The sequence below is a fragment of the Rhinoraja longicauda genome, chromosome 39 (assembly GCF_053455715.1).
Source record: "Rhinoraja longicauda isolate Sanriku21f chromosome 39, sRhiLon1.1, whole genome shotgun sequence".
Lineage (NCBI taxonomy): Eukaryota > Metazoa > Chordata > Chondrichthyes > Rajiformes > Arhynchobatidae > Rhinoraja > Rhinoraja longicauda.
The window spans coordinates 16,208,425-16,224,607 of NC_135991.1; the positions used below are offsets into that span (position 1 = coordinate 16,208,425).

Consider the following 16,183-nt stretch of genomic DNA (forward strand, 5'->3'; position numbering starts at 1 on the left):
GGGCCAGGTTCAGCTCAAACTCCATCATCAAGTTTGCTGATGACACTGTGGTGGTGGGCCTGATCTCCGACAACGATGAGAAGGCCTGATGGCTGATCTGGCACTCTGGTGTCAGGACAATAGCCTCCTCTTGAATGTCACAAAAACTAAGGAGCTGATTGTGGACTTTAGAAGGACTCAACATCCAAGGACGTACACGCCACTGGAGATAAATGGGTCTACTGTGGATAGGGTGAGCAGTTTTAAATACCTGGTCGTCCGCATCAAAGAGGATCTGACATGGGCAACGCACATTGCAGCACTGGTGAGTAAGGCAAAGCAGCGCCTTTACCACCTTAGACAGCTGAGGAAATTCAGAGTGTCTCTGAGGATCCTTCATTGCTTCTACTCTGGGGCTGTAGAGAGCATCCTGTCCGGCAACATTACAGTCTGGTTTGGGAACAGCTCTGCCCAGGACAGGATGGCCCTGCAGAGAGTAGTGCGTTCGGCAGAACTACACGCACCATGGGAACTACACTCGCCCCCCTGCAGGACCTATACATCAGGAGGTGCTGATCCAGAGCCAGCAACATTATGGGGGACCCCTACCACCCCAGTAACGGACTGTTCCAGCTGCTACGGTCAGGCAAATGCCTCCGCTGTCACGCTGTGAAAACGGAGACGATGAGACGGAGTTTCTTCCCACAGGCCATCAGGACGGTTAACTTTTATAACTCCAGGGACTAAATTTTGTCTTCTCCGTATTAACTTTATTTATATGCTGTAACTGTCATTCTTTTTTGTGCACAATCCGCAGGCATTGCCACTTTCATTTCACTGCACATCGTGTATGTGCGTGTGACAAATAACCTTGACTTGACCAGCCACCCAGCACGCAGGCTGTTCTCCATGTTACCATCAGGCAGACGATACAGGAGTATGGCTGTGCGTTCCACCAGACAAGAAGAGTTTCCACCATCAGGCCATCAGGCTTCTGAACTCATAAACACTTTTCAAATCATATAAGAAAATAACTGCAGATGCTGGTACAAATCAAAGGTATTTATTCACAAAATGCTGGAGTAACTCAGCAGGTCGGGCAGCATCTCAGGAGAAGGAATGGGGTGATGTTTCGAGTCGAGACCCTTCTTCAGTCTGATGTCAGGGGGCGAGACAAAGGAAGGATATAGGTGGAGACAAGAAGATAGAGGGAGATCTGGGAAGGGAAAGAAAGGGACAGAGGAACTATCTAAAGTTGGTATATATGTTGATTATTTTTAATATTGTTTTTTTACCTATTTTTAATATGGTCTTTTTACCTTAAAAAGGGCGTGCAGCGTAGGTTCACTAGGTTAGTTCCCGGAATGGCGGGACTGTCGTATGTTGAAAGGCTGGAGCGATTGGGCTTGTATACACTGGAATTTAGAAGGATGAGGGGGGATCTTATTGAAACATATAAGGGGATTGGACACATTAGAGGCAGGAAACATTTTCCCAATGTTGGGGCAGTCCAGAACAAGGGGCCACAGTTTAAGAATAAGGGGTAGGCCATTTAGAACGGAGATGAGGAATAACTTTTTCAGTCAGAGAGTGGTGAAGGTGTGGATTTCTCTGCCTCAGGAGGCCAGTTCGTTGGATGCTTTCAAGAGAGAGCTGGATAGAGCTCTTAAGGATAGCGGAGTGAGGGGGTATGGGGAGAAGGCAGGAACGGGGTACTGATTGAGAATGATCAGCCATGATCACATTGAATGGCGGTGCGTACAGGCCTGAAGGGCCGAATGGCCTACTCCTGCACCTATTGTCTATTGTAAGGCAGGAACGGGGTACTGATTGAGAATGATCAGCCGTGATCACATTGAATGGCGGTGCGTACAGGCTCGAAGGGCCGATTGGCCTCCACCTGCACCTATTGTCTATTGTTAACGGGGAGTTGCGCGGCGTGAGACTCACCTCCACCGGAGCTGCCACCTCCACCGCTGCTGTACTGGCCCTGTTGTCCATAACCTCCACTTTGCTGGCCCTGGTAGCCGCCCTGCTGGCCACTGTAGGAGCCCTGCTGGCCGCTGTAGGAGCCCTGCTGGCCGCTGTAGGAGCCCGACTGCTGGCCGCTGTAGGACCCCTGTTGCCCGCCGTAGGGGCCTGACTGTTGCCCGTAGGAGCCCTGCTGCCCGTAGCCGCCACTGCCGCCGCCACCTCCGCCTCCCTGAGGGTGCCCGTAGCTGGCCGCCTGCGAGTTAGTTCCCCCATAGCTGCTGGTGGGGAGGAAACGGAACGGGTTAAAGAGCGACACGGTCAAACACATGGGACGATACGGTAGAACCTTATTTAAGTCCCACACCGACCAACATGCCCCATCTACACTAGTCCCACCTGCCCACACCGACCAACATGCCCCATCTACACTAGTCCCACCTGCCCACACCGACCAACATGCCCCATCTACACTAGTCCCACCTGCCCACACCGACCAACATGCCCCATCTACACCAGTCCCACACCGACCAACATGCCCCATTAACACTAGTCCCACCTGCCCACAACGACCAACATGCTCCATCTACACTAGTCCCACCTGCCCACACCGACCAACATGCCCCATCTACACTAGTCCCACCTGCTCACAACGACCAACATGCCCCATCTACACTAGTCCCACCTGCCCACACCGACCAACATGCCCCATCTACACTGGTCCCACCTGCCCACACCGACCAACATGCCCCATCTACACTAGTCCCACCTGCCCACACCGACCAACATGCCCCATCTACACTAGTCCCACCTGCCCACACCGACCAACATGCCCCATCTACACTAGTCCCACGTGCCCACACCGACCAACATGCCCCATCTACACTAGTCCCACCTGCCCACACCGACCAACATGCCCCATCTACACTAGTCCCACCTGCCCACACCGACCAACATGCCCCATCTACACTAGTCCCACACCGACCAACATGCCCCATCTACACTAGTCCCACCTGCCCACACCGACCAACATGCCCCATCTACACTAGTCCCACCTGCCCACACCGACCAACATGCCCCATCTACACTAGTCCCACCTGCCCGCGTTTGGCCCATATCCCTCCAAACCCATCCTATCCATGTACCTGTCCAAGTGTCTCCTAAACATTGTGATAGTCCCAGCCTCAACTACCTCCTCTGGCAGCTCGTTCCATACACCCACCACCCTCTGTGTGGAAATGTTGCCCCTCAGGTTCCTATTAAATCTCTCCCCCCCCCCCCCCCCCTCACCTTAAACCCATGTCCCCTGGGCCTTGATTCCCCTACTCTGGGCAAAAACCTCTGTGCAGCTACCCAATCTATTCCTCTGATGATTTTGTACACCTCTGCAAGATCACTCCTCATCTTCCTGGGCTCCAAGGAAGAGTTACAGCCTGCCCCAACCTCTCCCTGTAGCTCAGGCCCCTCGAGTCCTGGCAACATCCTCGTTAATCTTTTCTGAACCCTTTCCAGCTTGACACCATCTTTCCAATAACACGGTGCCCAGAACTGAACACACAATACTCCAAATACGCTGAGGGTCTGCAAACTAAACTAGTGTGCGGGGATCGCTGGTCGGTGAGGACGGACGGACTCGGTGGGGAAGAGGTTGTGTTTCTGCGCTGTGTGTCTGTAAACTAAACTAGTGTGCGGGGATCGCTGGTCGGCGCGGACGGACGGACTCGGTGGGGAAGGGGTTGTGTTTCTGCGCTGTGTGTCTCTAAACTAAACTAGTGTGCGGGGATCGCTGGTCGGCGCGGACGGACTTGGTGGGGAACTCCTTAGACACCGCGCTCGGTAACCGGGGTCAGTCCGCCGACAGGCTCACCTGCTGGAGGAGGTCGCTGACGGGGTCTGTTGCCCGTAGCTGGGGTAGGACGACTGCTGGCCGTAGGAACTCTGAGGAGCCTGCGTGTTGCTGTAGCCTGAGGAGCTGTAACCGCCTTGGCTGGAGTGACTGTAGCCCTGGGAGGCGGGCTGGCTGCCATACCCTGTGGAAAAACGAGAGAACGGACGCTGTGTCTTGTGTTCCATAAGTCACCGCATTCACACAACGGTTGGATCAACTCAGTGACTTGGCAGTACACTGCTAAATGAGGCACATACGCCCGGAAAAAGGCCCAACAGAGGATGTACTTCCTCTGGCTGTTGAGAAAACACAACCTGCCACAGGATGACTGTGCCCTATTGCCTGGCTAATGTGTGCGTACATACTTGGCTAATGTGTACGTACGTACTTGGCTAATGTGTGTGTGTGTGTACTTGGCTAATGTGTGTGTGTGTACACACTTGGCTAATGTGTGTGTGCGTACTTGGTTAATGTGTGCGTACATACTTGGCTAATGTGTGCGTACGTACTTGGCTAATGTGTGCGTACGTACTTGGCTAATGTGTGTGTGTGTGTGTGTGTGTGTACTTGGCTAATGTGTGTGTGTGTGTACACACTTGGCTAATGTGTGTGTACGTACTTGGCTAATGTGTAAGTACGTACTTGGCTAATGTGTGCGTACGTATTTGGCTAATGTGTGTGTGTGTACTTGGCTAATGTGTACGTACGTACTTGGCTAATGTGTGTGCGTACGTACTTGGCTAATGTGTGTGTGCGTAATTGGCTAATGTGTGCGTACACACTTGGCTAATGTGAGCGTACGTACTTGGTTAATGCGTGTGTGTACGTACTTGGCTGTGTGCGTATGTACTTGGTTAACGTGTGTGTACATACTTGGCTAATGTGTGCGTACACACTTGGCTAATGTGTGCGTACACACTTGGCTAATGCATGCTTACCCACTTGGCTAATGTGTGCGTACGTACTTGGCTAATGTGTGTGTACATACTTGGCTAATGTGTGCGTACGTACTTGGCTAATGTGTGTGTGTACACACTTGGCTAATGTGTGCGTGTACATACTTGGCTAATGTGTGCGTACGTACTTGGCTAATGTGTGCGTACATACTTGGCTAATGTGTGTGTGTACGTACTTTGTTAATGTGTGCGTACATACTTGGCTAATGTGTGCGTACGTACTTGGTTAATGTGTGCGTACGTACTTGGTTAATATGTGCGTACGTACTTGGCTAATGTGTGTGTGTACATACTTGGCTAATGTGTGCGTACATACTTGGCTAATGTGTGCGTACGTACTTGGCTAATGTGTGTGTACGTACTTGGCTAATGTGTGTATGTACATACTTGGCTAATGTGTGCGTATGTACTTGGTTAATGTGTGTGTGTACATACTTGGCTGTGTGCGTATGCACTTGGTTAATGTGTGCGTACGTACTTGGCTAATGTGTGTGTACACACTTGGCTAATGTGTGTGTGTACATACTTGGCTGTGTGCGTATGTACATGGCTAATGTGTGTGTACATACTTGGCGAATGTGTGCGTACACACTTGGCTAATGTGTGCGTACACACTTGGCTAATGTGTGTACACACTTGGCTAATGTGTGCGTACATACTTGGCTAATGTGTGCGTACGTACTTGGTTAATGTGTGAGTACGTACTTGGTTAATGTGTGCGTACGTACTTGGCTAATGTGTGTGCGTACGTACTTGGCTAATGTATGTGTACGTACTTGGCTAATGTGTGTGTGTACATACTTGGCTAATGTGTGCGTACGTACTTGGCTGTGTGTGTGCGTACTTGGCTAATGTGTGCGTACACACTTGGCTAATGTGTGTGTGTGCGTACTTGGCTAATGTGTGCGTACGTACTTGGCTAATGTGTGTGTGTACATACTTGGCTGTGTGCGTATGTATTTGGTTAATGTGTGTGTACATACTTGGCTAATGTGTGCGTACATACTTGGCTAATGTGTGTGTGCACACTTGATTAATGTGTGCGTACTTGGCTAATGTGTGTGTGTACGTACTTGGCTAATGTGTGCGTACATACTTGGCTAATGTGCGTGTGTGCGTACTTGGCTAATGTGCGCGTACGTACTTGGCTAATGTGTGCGTACGTACTTGGCTAATGTGTGTGTGTACATACTTGGCTAATGTGTGCGTACATACTTGGCTAATGTGTGCATACATACTTGGCTAATGTGTGCGTACGTACTTGGCTGTGTGTGTGTGCGTACTTGGCTAATGTGTGCGTACACACTTGGCTAATGTGTGTGTGTGCGTACTTGGCTAATGTGTGCGTACGTACTTGGCTAATGTGTGCGTACATACTTGGCTAATGTGTGTGTGTGCGTACTTGGCTAATGTGTGCGTACATACTTGGCTAATGTGTGTGTGTGCGTACTTGGCTAATGTGTGCGTACGTACTTGGCTAATGTGCGTGCGTACGTACTTGGCTAATGTGTGCGTACATACTTGGTAATGTGTGTGTGTGTGTGCGTACTTGGCTAATGTGTGCGTACGTACTTGGCTAATGTGTGTGTGTGCGTACTTGGCTAATGTGTGTGTGTGCGTACTTGGCTAATGTGTGCGTACGTACTTGGCTAATGTGTGTGTGTACATACTTGGCTGTGTGCGTAAGTACTTGGCTAATGTGTGCGTACATACTTGGCTAATGTGTGCGTACACACTTGGCTAATGTGTGCGTACACACTTGGCTAATGTGTGCGTACACACTTGGCTAATGTGTGTACACACTTGGCTAATGTGTGCGTACATACTTGGCTAATGTGTGCGTTCGTACTTGGCTAATGTGTGTGTGTACATACTTAGCTAATGTGTGTGTGTACGTACTTGGCTAATGTGTGTGCGTACGTACTTGGCTAATGTGTGTGTGTACATACTTGGCTGTGTGCGTATGCACTTGGTTAATGTGTGTGTACATACTTGGCTAATGTGTGCGTACATACTTGGCTAATGTGTGCGTACATACTTGGCTAATGTGTACGTACGTACTTGGCTAATGTGTGTGTACCCACTTGGCTAATGTGTGTGTGTACATACTTGGCTAATGTGTGCGTACGTACTTGGCTGTGTGTGCGTACGTACTTGGCTAATGTGTGCGTACACACTTGGCTAATGTGTGCTTACGTACTTGGCTAATGTGTGTACACTTGGCTAATGTGTGCGTACGTACTTGGCTAATGTGTGCGTACATACTTGGCTAATGTGTGCGTACGTACTTGGCTAATATGTGTGTACACACTTGGCTAATGTGTGCGTACGTACTTGGCTAATGTGTGTGTACATACTTGGTTAATGTGTGCGTACTTGGCTAATGTGTGTGTGTACGTACTTGGCTAATGTGTGTGCGTACATACTTGGCTAATGTGTGTGTGCACACTTGGTTAATGTGTGCGTACATACTTGGCTAATGTGTGCGTTCATACTTGGCTAATGTGTGTGTACGTACATGGCTAATGTGTGTGTGTACATACTTAGCTAATGTGTGTGTGTACGTACTTGGCTAATGTGTGTGCGTATGTACTTGGCTAATGTGTGTGTGTACATACTTGGCTGTGTGCGTATGCACTTGGTTAATGTGTGTGTACATACTTGGCTAATGTGTGCGTACATACTTGGCTAATGTGTGCGTACATACCTGGCTAATGTGTGCGTACATACCTGGCTAATGTGTGCGTACGTACTTGGCTGTGTGCGTACACACTTGGCTAGTGTGTGTGTGCGTACTTGGCTAATGTGTGCGTACGTACTTGGCTAATGTGTGTGTACGTACTTGGCTGTGTGCGTATGTACTTGGCTAATGTGTGTGTACATACTTGGCAAATGTGTGCGTACACACTTGGCTAATGTGTGCGTACACACTTGGCTAATGTGTGTACACACTTGGCTAATGTGTGCGTACATACTTGGCTAATGTGTGCGTTCGTACTTGGCTAATGTGTGCGTTCGTACTTGGCTAATGTGTGCGTTAGTGCTTGGCTAATGTGTGTGTGTACATACTTAGCTAATGTGTGTGTGTACGTACTTGGCTAATGTGTGTGCGTACGTACTTGGCTAATGTGTGTGTGTGCATACTTGGCTGTGTGCGTATGCACTTGGTTAATGTGTGCATACATACTTGGCTAATGTGTGCGTACGTACTTGGCTAATGTGTGCGTACGTACTTGGCTAATGTGTGCGTACACACTTGGCTAATGTGTGCGTACATACTTGGCTAATGTGTGTGTACGTACTTGGCTAATGTGTGTACACACTTGGCTAATGTGTGCGTACGTACTTGGCTAATGTGTGCGTACATACTTGGATAATGTGTGTGCGCACACTTGGTTAATGTGTGCGTACTTGGCTAATGTGTGTGTGTGTGTGTACGTACTTGGTTAATGTGTGCGTAAACACTTGGCTAATGTGTGCGTACATACTTGGCTAATGTGTGCGTACGTACTTGGCTAATGTGTGTGTACACACACTTGGCTAATGTGTGCGTACGTACTTGGCTAATGTGTGCGTACGTACTTGGTTAATGTGTGCGTACATGGCTAATGTGTGTGTGTACGTACTTGGCTAATGTGTGTGCGTACGTACTTGGCTAATGTGTGTGCGCACACTTGGTTAATGTGTGCGTACACACTTGGCTAATGTGTGTGTGTACGTACTTGGCTAATGTGTGCGTACACACTTGGCTAATGTGTGCGTACATACTTGGCTAATGTGTGCGTACGTACTTGGCTAATGTGTGTGTGTGTGCGTACTTGGCTAATGTGTGCGTATGTACTTGGCTAATGTGCGTGTGTACATACTTGGCTGTGTGCGTATGTACTTGGCTAATGTGTGGGCACATACTTGGCTAATGTGTGCGTACACACTTGGCTAATGTGTGTGTGTACATACTTGGCTGTGTGCGTATGTACTTGGCTAATGTGTGCGTACACACTTGGCTAATGTGTGCGTACACACTTGGCTAATGTATGCATACACACTTGGCTAATGTGTGCGTACATACTTGGCTAATGTGTGCGTTCATACTTGGCTAATGTGTGTGTACATACTTGGCTAATGTGTGTGTGTACATACTTAGCTAATGTGTGTGTGTACGTACTTGGCTAATGTGTGTGCGTACGTACTTGGCTAATGTGTGTGTGTACATACTTGGCTGTGTGCGTATGCACTTGGTTAATGTGTGTGTACGTACTTGGCTAATGTGTGCGTACATACTTGGCTAATGTGTGCGTACATACTTGGCTAATGAGTGCGTACGTACTTGGCTAATGTGTGCGTACACACTTGGCTAATGTGTGCGTACGTACTTGGCTAATGTGTGTGTACGTACTTGGCTAATGTGTGTACACACTTGGCTAATGTGTGCGTACGTACTTGGCTAATGTGTGTGTGTGTACGTACTTGGTTAATGTGTGCGTACACACTTGGCTAATGTGTGCGTACACACTTGGCTAATGTATGCATACACACTTGGCTAATGTGTGCGTACATACTTGGCTAATGTGTGCGTTCATACTTGGCTAATGTGTGTGTACATACTTGGCTAATGTGTGTGTGTACATACTTAGCTAATGTGTGTGTGTACGTACTTGGCTAATGTGTGTGCGTACGTACTTGGCTAATGTGTGTGTGTACATACTTGGCTGTGTGCGTATGCACTTGGTTAATGTGTGTGTACGTACTTGGCTAATGTGTGCGTACATACTTGGCTAATGTGTGCGTACATACTTGGCTAATGAGTGCGTACGTACTTGGCTAATGTGTGCGTACACACTTGGCTAATGTGTGCGTACGTACTTGGCTAATGTGTGTGTACGTACTTGGCTAATGTGTGTACACACTTGGCTAATGTGTGCGTACGTACTTGGCTAATGTGTGTGTGTGTACGTACTTGGTTAATGTGTGCGTACACACTTGGCTAATGTGTGCGTACATACTTGGCTAATGTGTGCGTACGTACTTGGCTACTGTGTGTGTACATACTTGGTTAATGTGTGCGTACTTGGCTAATGTGTGTGTGTACGTACTTGGCTAATGTGTGTGCGTACATTCTTCGCTATTGTGTGTGTGCACACTTGGTTAATGTGTGCATACACTTGGCTAATGTGTGTGTGTACGTACTTGGCTAATGTGCGCGTACACACTTGGCTAATGTGTGCGTACATACTTGGCTAATGTGTGCGTACGTACTTGGCTAATGTGTGTGTGCGTACTTGGCTAATGAGCGTGTACATACTTGGCTAATAAAATGTATTTACCTGTCTGTGCCTGGCTGTAAGACGAGCCGTAGCCACTCCCGCTACCCTGGGTGTAGGCCGAGGTGTCAGTAGATTGGCTGTACCCACTGTAGCCCTGGTGACTGTACCCCTGTGGGGGCGGCTGTGTGTAGCCCCCCTGTCCCGGCTGAGCGCTGAAACTCCCGTAGCTATGGGGGGGAAGAGAGGCAACGACAGGTTAAAACAGGACAGCAGCCACCCACACACAAACTCCGCGCCGAACACAAAGGCCAATTCAAACTTTCTTTCTTTCTTTCTATCATTTTATTTCGTACATGTTAAAAGACATCAATTAAAAAACAAAATAAACAACAACAAAAAACAGAAGAAATACAAAGAATTTCATCCATTACTTAACGTCTTTACATGTGCGAAAAGGAGTAGGAAGTGTGAACTTATTTAATCCTACCCCTATTCCCTAATCAATATTTATCAAGTATTATCTATAATAACTAATACCTAAAATACATATATAACTACATATATGCTCACTCACCCCTACAATCATATAGATATGTGAAGAGAAAAAGATTAGTTAAGGCAAATGTAGGTACCTTGCAGTCGGAAACAGGTGAATTGATCATTGGGAACAAGGAGATGGCAGACCAATTGAACAAATACTTTGGTTCTGTCTTCACTAAGGAAGACATAAACCGTCTGCCGGAAATAGCGGGGGACCGGGGGTAATCCAGGTTAGTCGGGAAGTGGTGTGAGGTAAATTAAATGGATTAATGGCCGATAAATCCCCAGGGCCAGATAGGCTGCATCCCAGAGTGCTTAAGGAAGTAGCCTCAGAAATAGTGGATGCATTAGTGATAATTTTTCAAAACTCTTTAGATTCTGGAGTAGTTCCTGAGGACTGGAGGGTAGCTAATGTAACCCCACTTTTTAAAAAGGGAGGGAGAGAGAAAACGGGGAATTATAGACCAGTTAGCCTAACATCGGTAGTGGGGAAAATGCTAGTCAGTTATTAAAGATGTGATAGCATCACATTTGGAAAGTGGTGAAATCATCGGACAAAGTCAGCATGGATTTACCAAAGGCAAATCATGTCTGACGAATCTTACAGAATTTTTTGAGGATGTAACTAGTAGAGTGGATAAGGGAGAACCAGTCGATGTGTTATATCTGGACTTTCAGAAGGCCTTCGACAAGGTCCCACATAGGAGATTGGTGTACAAACTTAAAGCACACGGTATTGAGGGTTCAGTGTTGAGGTGGATAGAAAATTGGTTGGCAGACAGGAAGCAAAGAGTAGGAATAAACTGGTCCTTTTCGGAATGGCAGGCAGTGACTAGTGGGGTACCGCAAGGCTCAGTGCTGGGACCCCAGTTATTTACAGTGTATATTAATGATTTGGACGAGGGAATTAAATGCAACATCTCTAAGTTTGCGGATGACACGAAGCTGGGTGGCAGTGTTAGCTGCGAGGAGGATGCTAGGAGGCTGCAGAGTGACTTGGATAGATTAGGCGAGTGGGCAAATGCATGGCAGATGCAATATAATGTGGATAAATGTGAGGTTATCCACTTTGGCGGCAAGAACAGGAAAGCAGAGTATTACCTGAATGGTGACCGATTGGGAGAAGGGGAGATGCAACGTGACCTGGGTGTCATGGTGCACCAGTCATTGAAAGCAAGCATGCAGGTGCAGCAGGCAGTGAAGAGAGCGAATGGTATGTTGGCATTCATAGCAAGAGGATTTGAGTTTAGGAGCAGGGAGGTTCTGCTGCAGTTGTACAGGGCCTTGGTGAGACCGCACCTGGAGTATTGTGTGCAGTTTTGGTCTCCTAACCTGAGGAAAGACGTTCTTGCCTTAGAGGGAGTACAGAGAAGGTTCACCAGATTGATCCCTGGGATGGCGGGACTTACATATGAGGAAAGACTGGATAGACTGGGCTTGTACTCGCTGGAATTTAGAAGACTAAGGGGGGATCTTATAGAACATATAAAATTCTTAAGGGGTTGGAGAGGCTAGATGCGGGAAGATTGTTCCCGATGTTGGGGGAGTCCAGAACCAGGGGTCACAGCTTAAGGATAAGGGGGAAGTCTTTTAGGACCGAGATGAGAAAACATTTCTTCACACAGAGTGGTGAGTCTGTGGAATTCTCTGCCACAGAAGTTAGTTGAGGCCAGTTCATTGGCTATATTTAAGAGGGAGTTAGATGTGGCCCTTTTTGCTAAAGGGATCAGGAGGTATGGAGAGAAGGCAGGTACAGGCTACTGAGCTGGATGATCAGCCATGATCATATTGAATGGCGGTGCAGGCTCGAAGGGCCGAATGGCCTACTCCTGCACCTATTTTCTATGTTTCTATACCTATTTACACAATAATGTCTATATTAACTACATCTGATATATATACATACATTAGGCCAATCATATATATATATACCCGACCATTTACATACAAAATATAAATATAAATATAGTCACCCACCCGTATAATAAGTCAGATATTAATACAAAAATACTCATACACCCTTATATATTCATATAGATATACTTATTTAAATAATGATGTGTTATTATATGTAGACCCCTGGTCCCTGTTAATCACTGCCGCCCAAATCCTTCCATTCCCCGCACAAGGCCATGAGAGGAGCTGAGTGAGGCCATTGGGCCCATTGAGTCCGCAACCCCCTTCAATCCCAGCTGATGGGGAGAAGGCAGGAGAATGGGGTTGGGAGGGAGAAAGAGAGCGAGCGGTATTTCAAGATCAATTCATTGTCACATCTACCAATTAAGGTAACCCTCCATTGACTCCTTTAAGTCCAGACTCAAAACCTACTTCTACTCCCTAGCGTTTGAGGCCCTCTGAGGGGGCGCTGTGAACTGTTTATATACGTGCTGTTATGTTTGTATGCCATTGTATGTTCGTTCTTAGTACCTGAACTGATGTACAGCACTTTGGTCAACGTGGGTTGTTTTTAAATGTGCTGTACAAATAAAATTGACTTGACAATAAATTGATCTTGAAATCTTGATCTATCTCTCCCTCCCAACCCCATTCTCCTGCCTTCTCCCCATAACCCCTGACACCCCTACTAATCAACAATCTATCCATCTCTCTAAATACATCCACTGACTTGGCCTCCACCACAGCCTGTGGCAAAGAATCCCAGATTCCTAAAGAAACTCCTCCTCATCTCCTTCCTAAAGGAACGTCCTTTAATTCTGAGGCAATAGACAATAGGTGAAGGAGTAGGCCATTCGGCCCTTTGAGCCAGCACCACCATTCAATGTGACCATGGCTGATCATTCTCAATAGACAATAGGTGCAGGAGGCCATTCGGCCCTTCGAGCCAGCACCACTATTCAATGTGATCATGGCTGATCATCCACAATCAGTACCCCGTTCCTGCCTTCTCCCCATACCCCCTGACTCCGCTATCCTTGAGAGCTCTATCTAGCTCTCTCTTGAATGCATTCAGAGAATTGGCCTCCACTGCCTACAGAGGCTGAGAATTCCACAGATTTCCAACTCTCTGACTGAAAACGTTTTTCCTCATCTCCGTTCTAAATGGCCGACCACTTATTCTTAAACTGTGGCCCCTGGTTCTGGACACCCCCAACATTGGGAATATGTTTCCTGCCTCTAACGTGTCCAAACCCTTAATAATCTTATACGTTTCGATAAGATCCCCTCTCATCCTTCTAAATCCCAGTGTATACAAGCCTAGTCGCTCCAGTCGCTGCAGTATAATGTGGATAAATGTGAGGTTATCCACTTTGGTGGCAAGAACAGGGAAGCAGACTATTATCTGAATGGTGGCCGATTAGGAAAAGGGGAGATGCAACGAGACCTGGGTGTCGTGGTGCACCAGTCATTGAAAGTAGGCATGCAGGTGCAGCAGGCAGTGAAGAAAGCGAATGGTATGTTCGCATTCATAGCGAGGGGATTTGAGTATAGGAGCAAGGAGGTTCTGCTGCAGTTGTACAGGGCATTGGTGAGACCACACCTGGAGTATTGCGTACAGTTTTGGTCTCCTAATCTGAGGAAAGACATTCTTGCCATAGAGGGAGTACAGAGAAGGTTCACCAGATTGATTCCTGGGATGGCAGGACTTTCATATGAAGAAAGACTGGTTAGACTCGGCTTGTACTCGCTGGAATTTAGAAGATTGAGGGGGGATCTTATAGAAACATACAAAATTCTTAAGGGGTTGGACAGGCTAGATGCAGGAAGATTGTTCCCGATGTTGGGGAAGTCCAGAACAAGGGGTCACAGTTTAAGGATAAGGGGGAAGTCTTTTAGGACCGAGATGAGAACGTTTTTTTTCGCACAGAGAGTGGTGAATCTGTGGAATTCTCTGCCACAGAAGGTAGTTGAGGCCAGTTCATTGGCTATATTTAAGAGGGAGTTAGATGTGGCCCTTGTGGCTAAAGGGATCAGGGGGTATGGAGAGAAGGCAGGTACGGTATACTGAGTTGGATGATCAGCCATGATCATATTGAATGGCGGTGCAGGCTCGAAGGGCCGAATGGCCTACTCCTGCACCTATTTTCTATGTTTCTATGTAACATACGACAGTCCCACCATTCCGGGAATTTACCTGGTGAACCTACGCTGCATGCCCTCAATAGCAAGAATATCCTTCCTCAAATTTGGAGACCAAACTGTACACAGTACTCCAGGTGTGGTCTCACTAGGGCCCTGTACAACTGCAGAAGGACCTCTTTGCTCCTATACTCAAACTAGGAGACCAAAACTGCACACAATACTCCAGGTGCAGTCTCACTAGGGCCCTGTACAACTGCAGAAGGACCTCCTTGCTCCTATACTCAACTCCTCTTGTTATGAAGGCCAACATTCCATTGGCTTTCTTCACTGCCTGCTGTACCTGCATGCTTCCTTTCAGTGACTGATGCACTAGGACACCCAGATCTCGTTGTACGTCCCCTTTTCCTAACTTGACACCATTAAGATAATAATCTGCCTTCCTATTCTTACCACCAAAGTGGATAACCTCACACGTATCCACATTAAACTGCATCTTCCATGCATCCACCCACTCACACGACCTGTCCAAGTCACCCTGCAACCTCATAGCATCTTCCTCACAGTTCACACTGCCACCCAGCTTTGTATCATCTGCAAATTTGCTAATGGTACTTTTAATCCCTTCATCCAAGTCATAATAAAAACCTCCTCTGGACCCTCTCCAGACCCAGCACATCCTTCCTCAGATACGGGGCCCAATATTGCTCACAGTACTCCAAATGCGGCCCGACTAGCGCCTTATAGAGCCTCAGCATTACATCCCTGCTTTTTGTATTTTAAGTTACAATTTCTAACCCTCTTAAAATAAACGCTACCATTTCCCCTTGCCTTCCGCCCACCACCATTTTGGGAATCCTGCACCAGCATTCCCAAGTCCCTTTGCACCTCATATTTACGGACTGTCTCCCATTTAAAAAATGGTCTGCACCTTTATTCCGTCGACCAAAATGCGTGACCCACACTATATTCCATCTGCCACTTCTCTTCCCACTCTCCCAACCTGTCTAAGTCCTTCTGCAGAGTCCCTGCTCTCTCTACACTACCTGCCCCTCCACCTATTTTCCTATCATCAGCAAACGTGGCCACAAAGCCTTCAATCCTGGTTCCCTCTGCTCTACAACACTACCTGTCTACCTGTGACGCCACACTTTCAGGGGACTGTGTACCTGCGCTGCTAGACCCCCCTCTGCTCTACAACATTACCTGTCTACCTGTGAAGCCACACTTTCAGGGGACTGTGTATCTGCGCTCCTAGATCCCTCTCTGCTCCACAACACTCCCTGTCTAACCGTGACGCCAGACACTCCCTGTCTACCTGCGCTCCTAGATCCCTCTCTGATCTTCAACACTCCCTGTCTACCTGGAAACTGTGTACCTGCGCTCCTAGATCCCTCTCCTCTACAACACTCCCTGCCTACCTGGGAACTGTGTACCTGCGCTCCTAGATCCCTCTCCTCTACAACACTCCCTGTCTACCTGTGACGCCACACTTTCAGGGGACTGTGTACCTGTGCTCCTAGATCCCTCTCGGCTCTACAACACTC

At 47.7% G+C, this 16,183-nt stretch overlaps 1 protein-coding gene across 7 annotated transcripts in view; it reads right to left on the reverse strand.

Moving 5' to 3' along the window:
* fus (FUS RNA binding protein) overlaps nt 1–16,183 on the reverse strand; it is a 43,059-nt gene that overhangs the window by 19,551 nt on the left and 7,325 nt on the right. For 6 of the 7 annotated variants that reach the window (XM_078430311.1, XM_078430308.1, XM_078430312.1 and 3 more), the window contains exons 3-5: nt 10,119–10,285; nt 3,818–3,980; nt 1,930–2,231 (exon numbers count right to left, since the gene is read on the reverse strand). In XM_078430311.1, coding sequence (XP_078286437.1) covers nt 1,930–2,231; nt 3,818–3,980; nt 10,119–10,285 — 632 coding nt within the window. The remainder of the gene's footprint in view (nt 1–1,929; nt 2,232–3,817; nt 3,981–10,118; nt 10,286–16,183) is intronic. The other variant, XM_078430307.1, reaches the window with a different exon arrangement.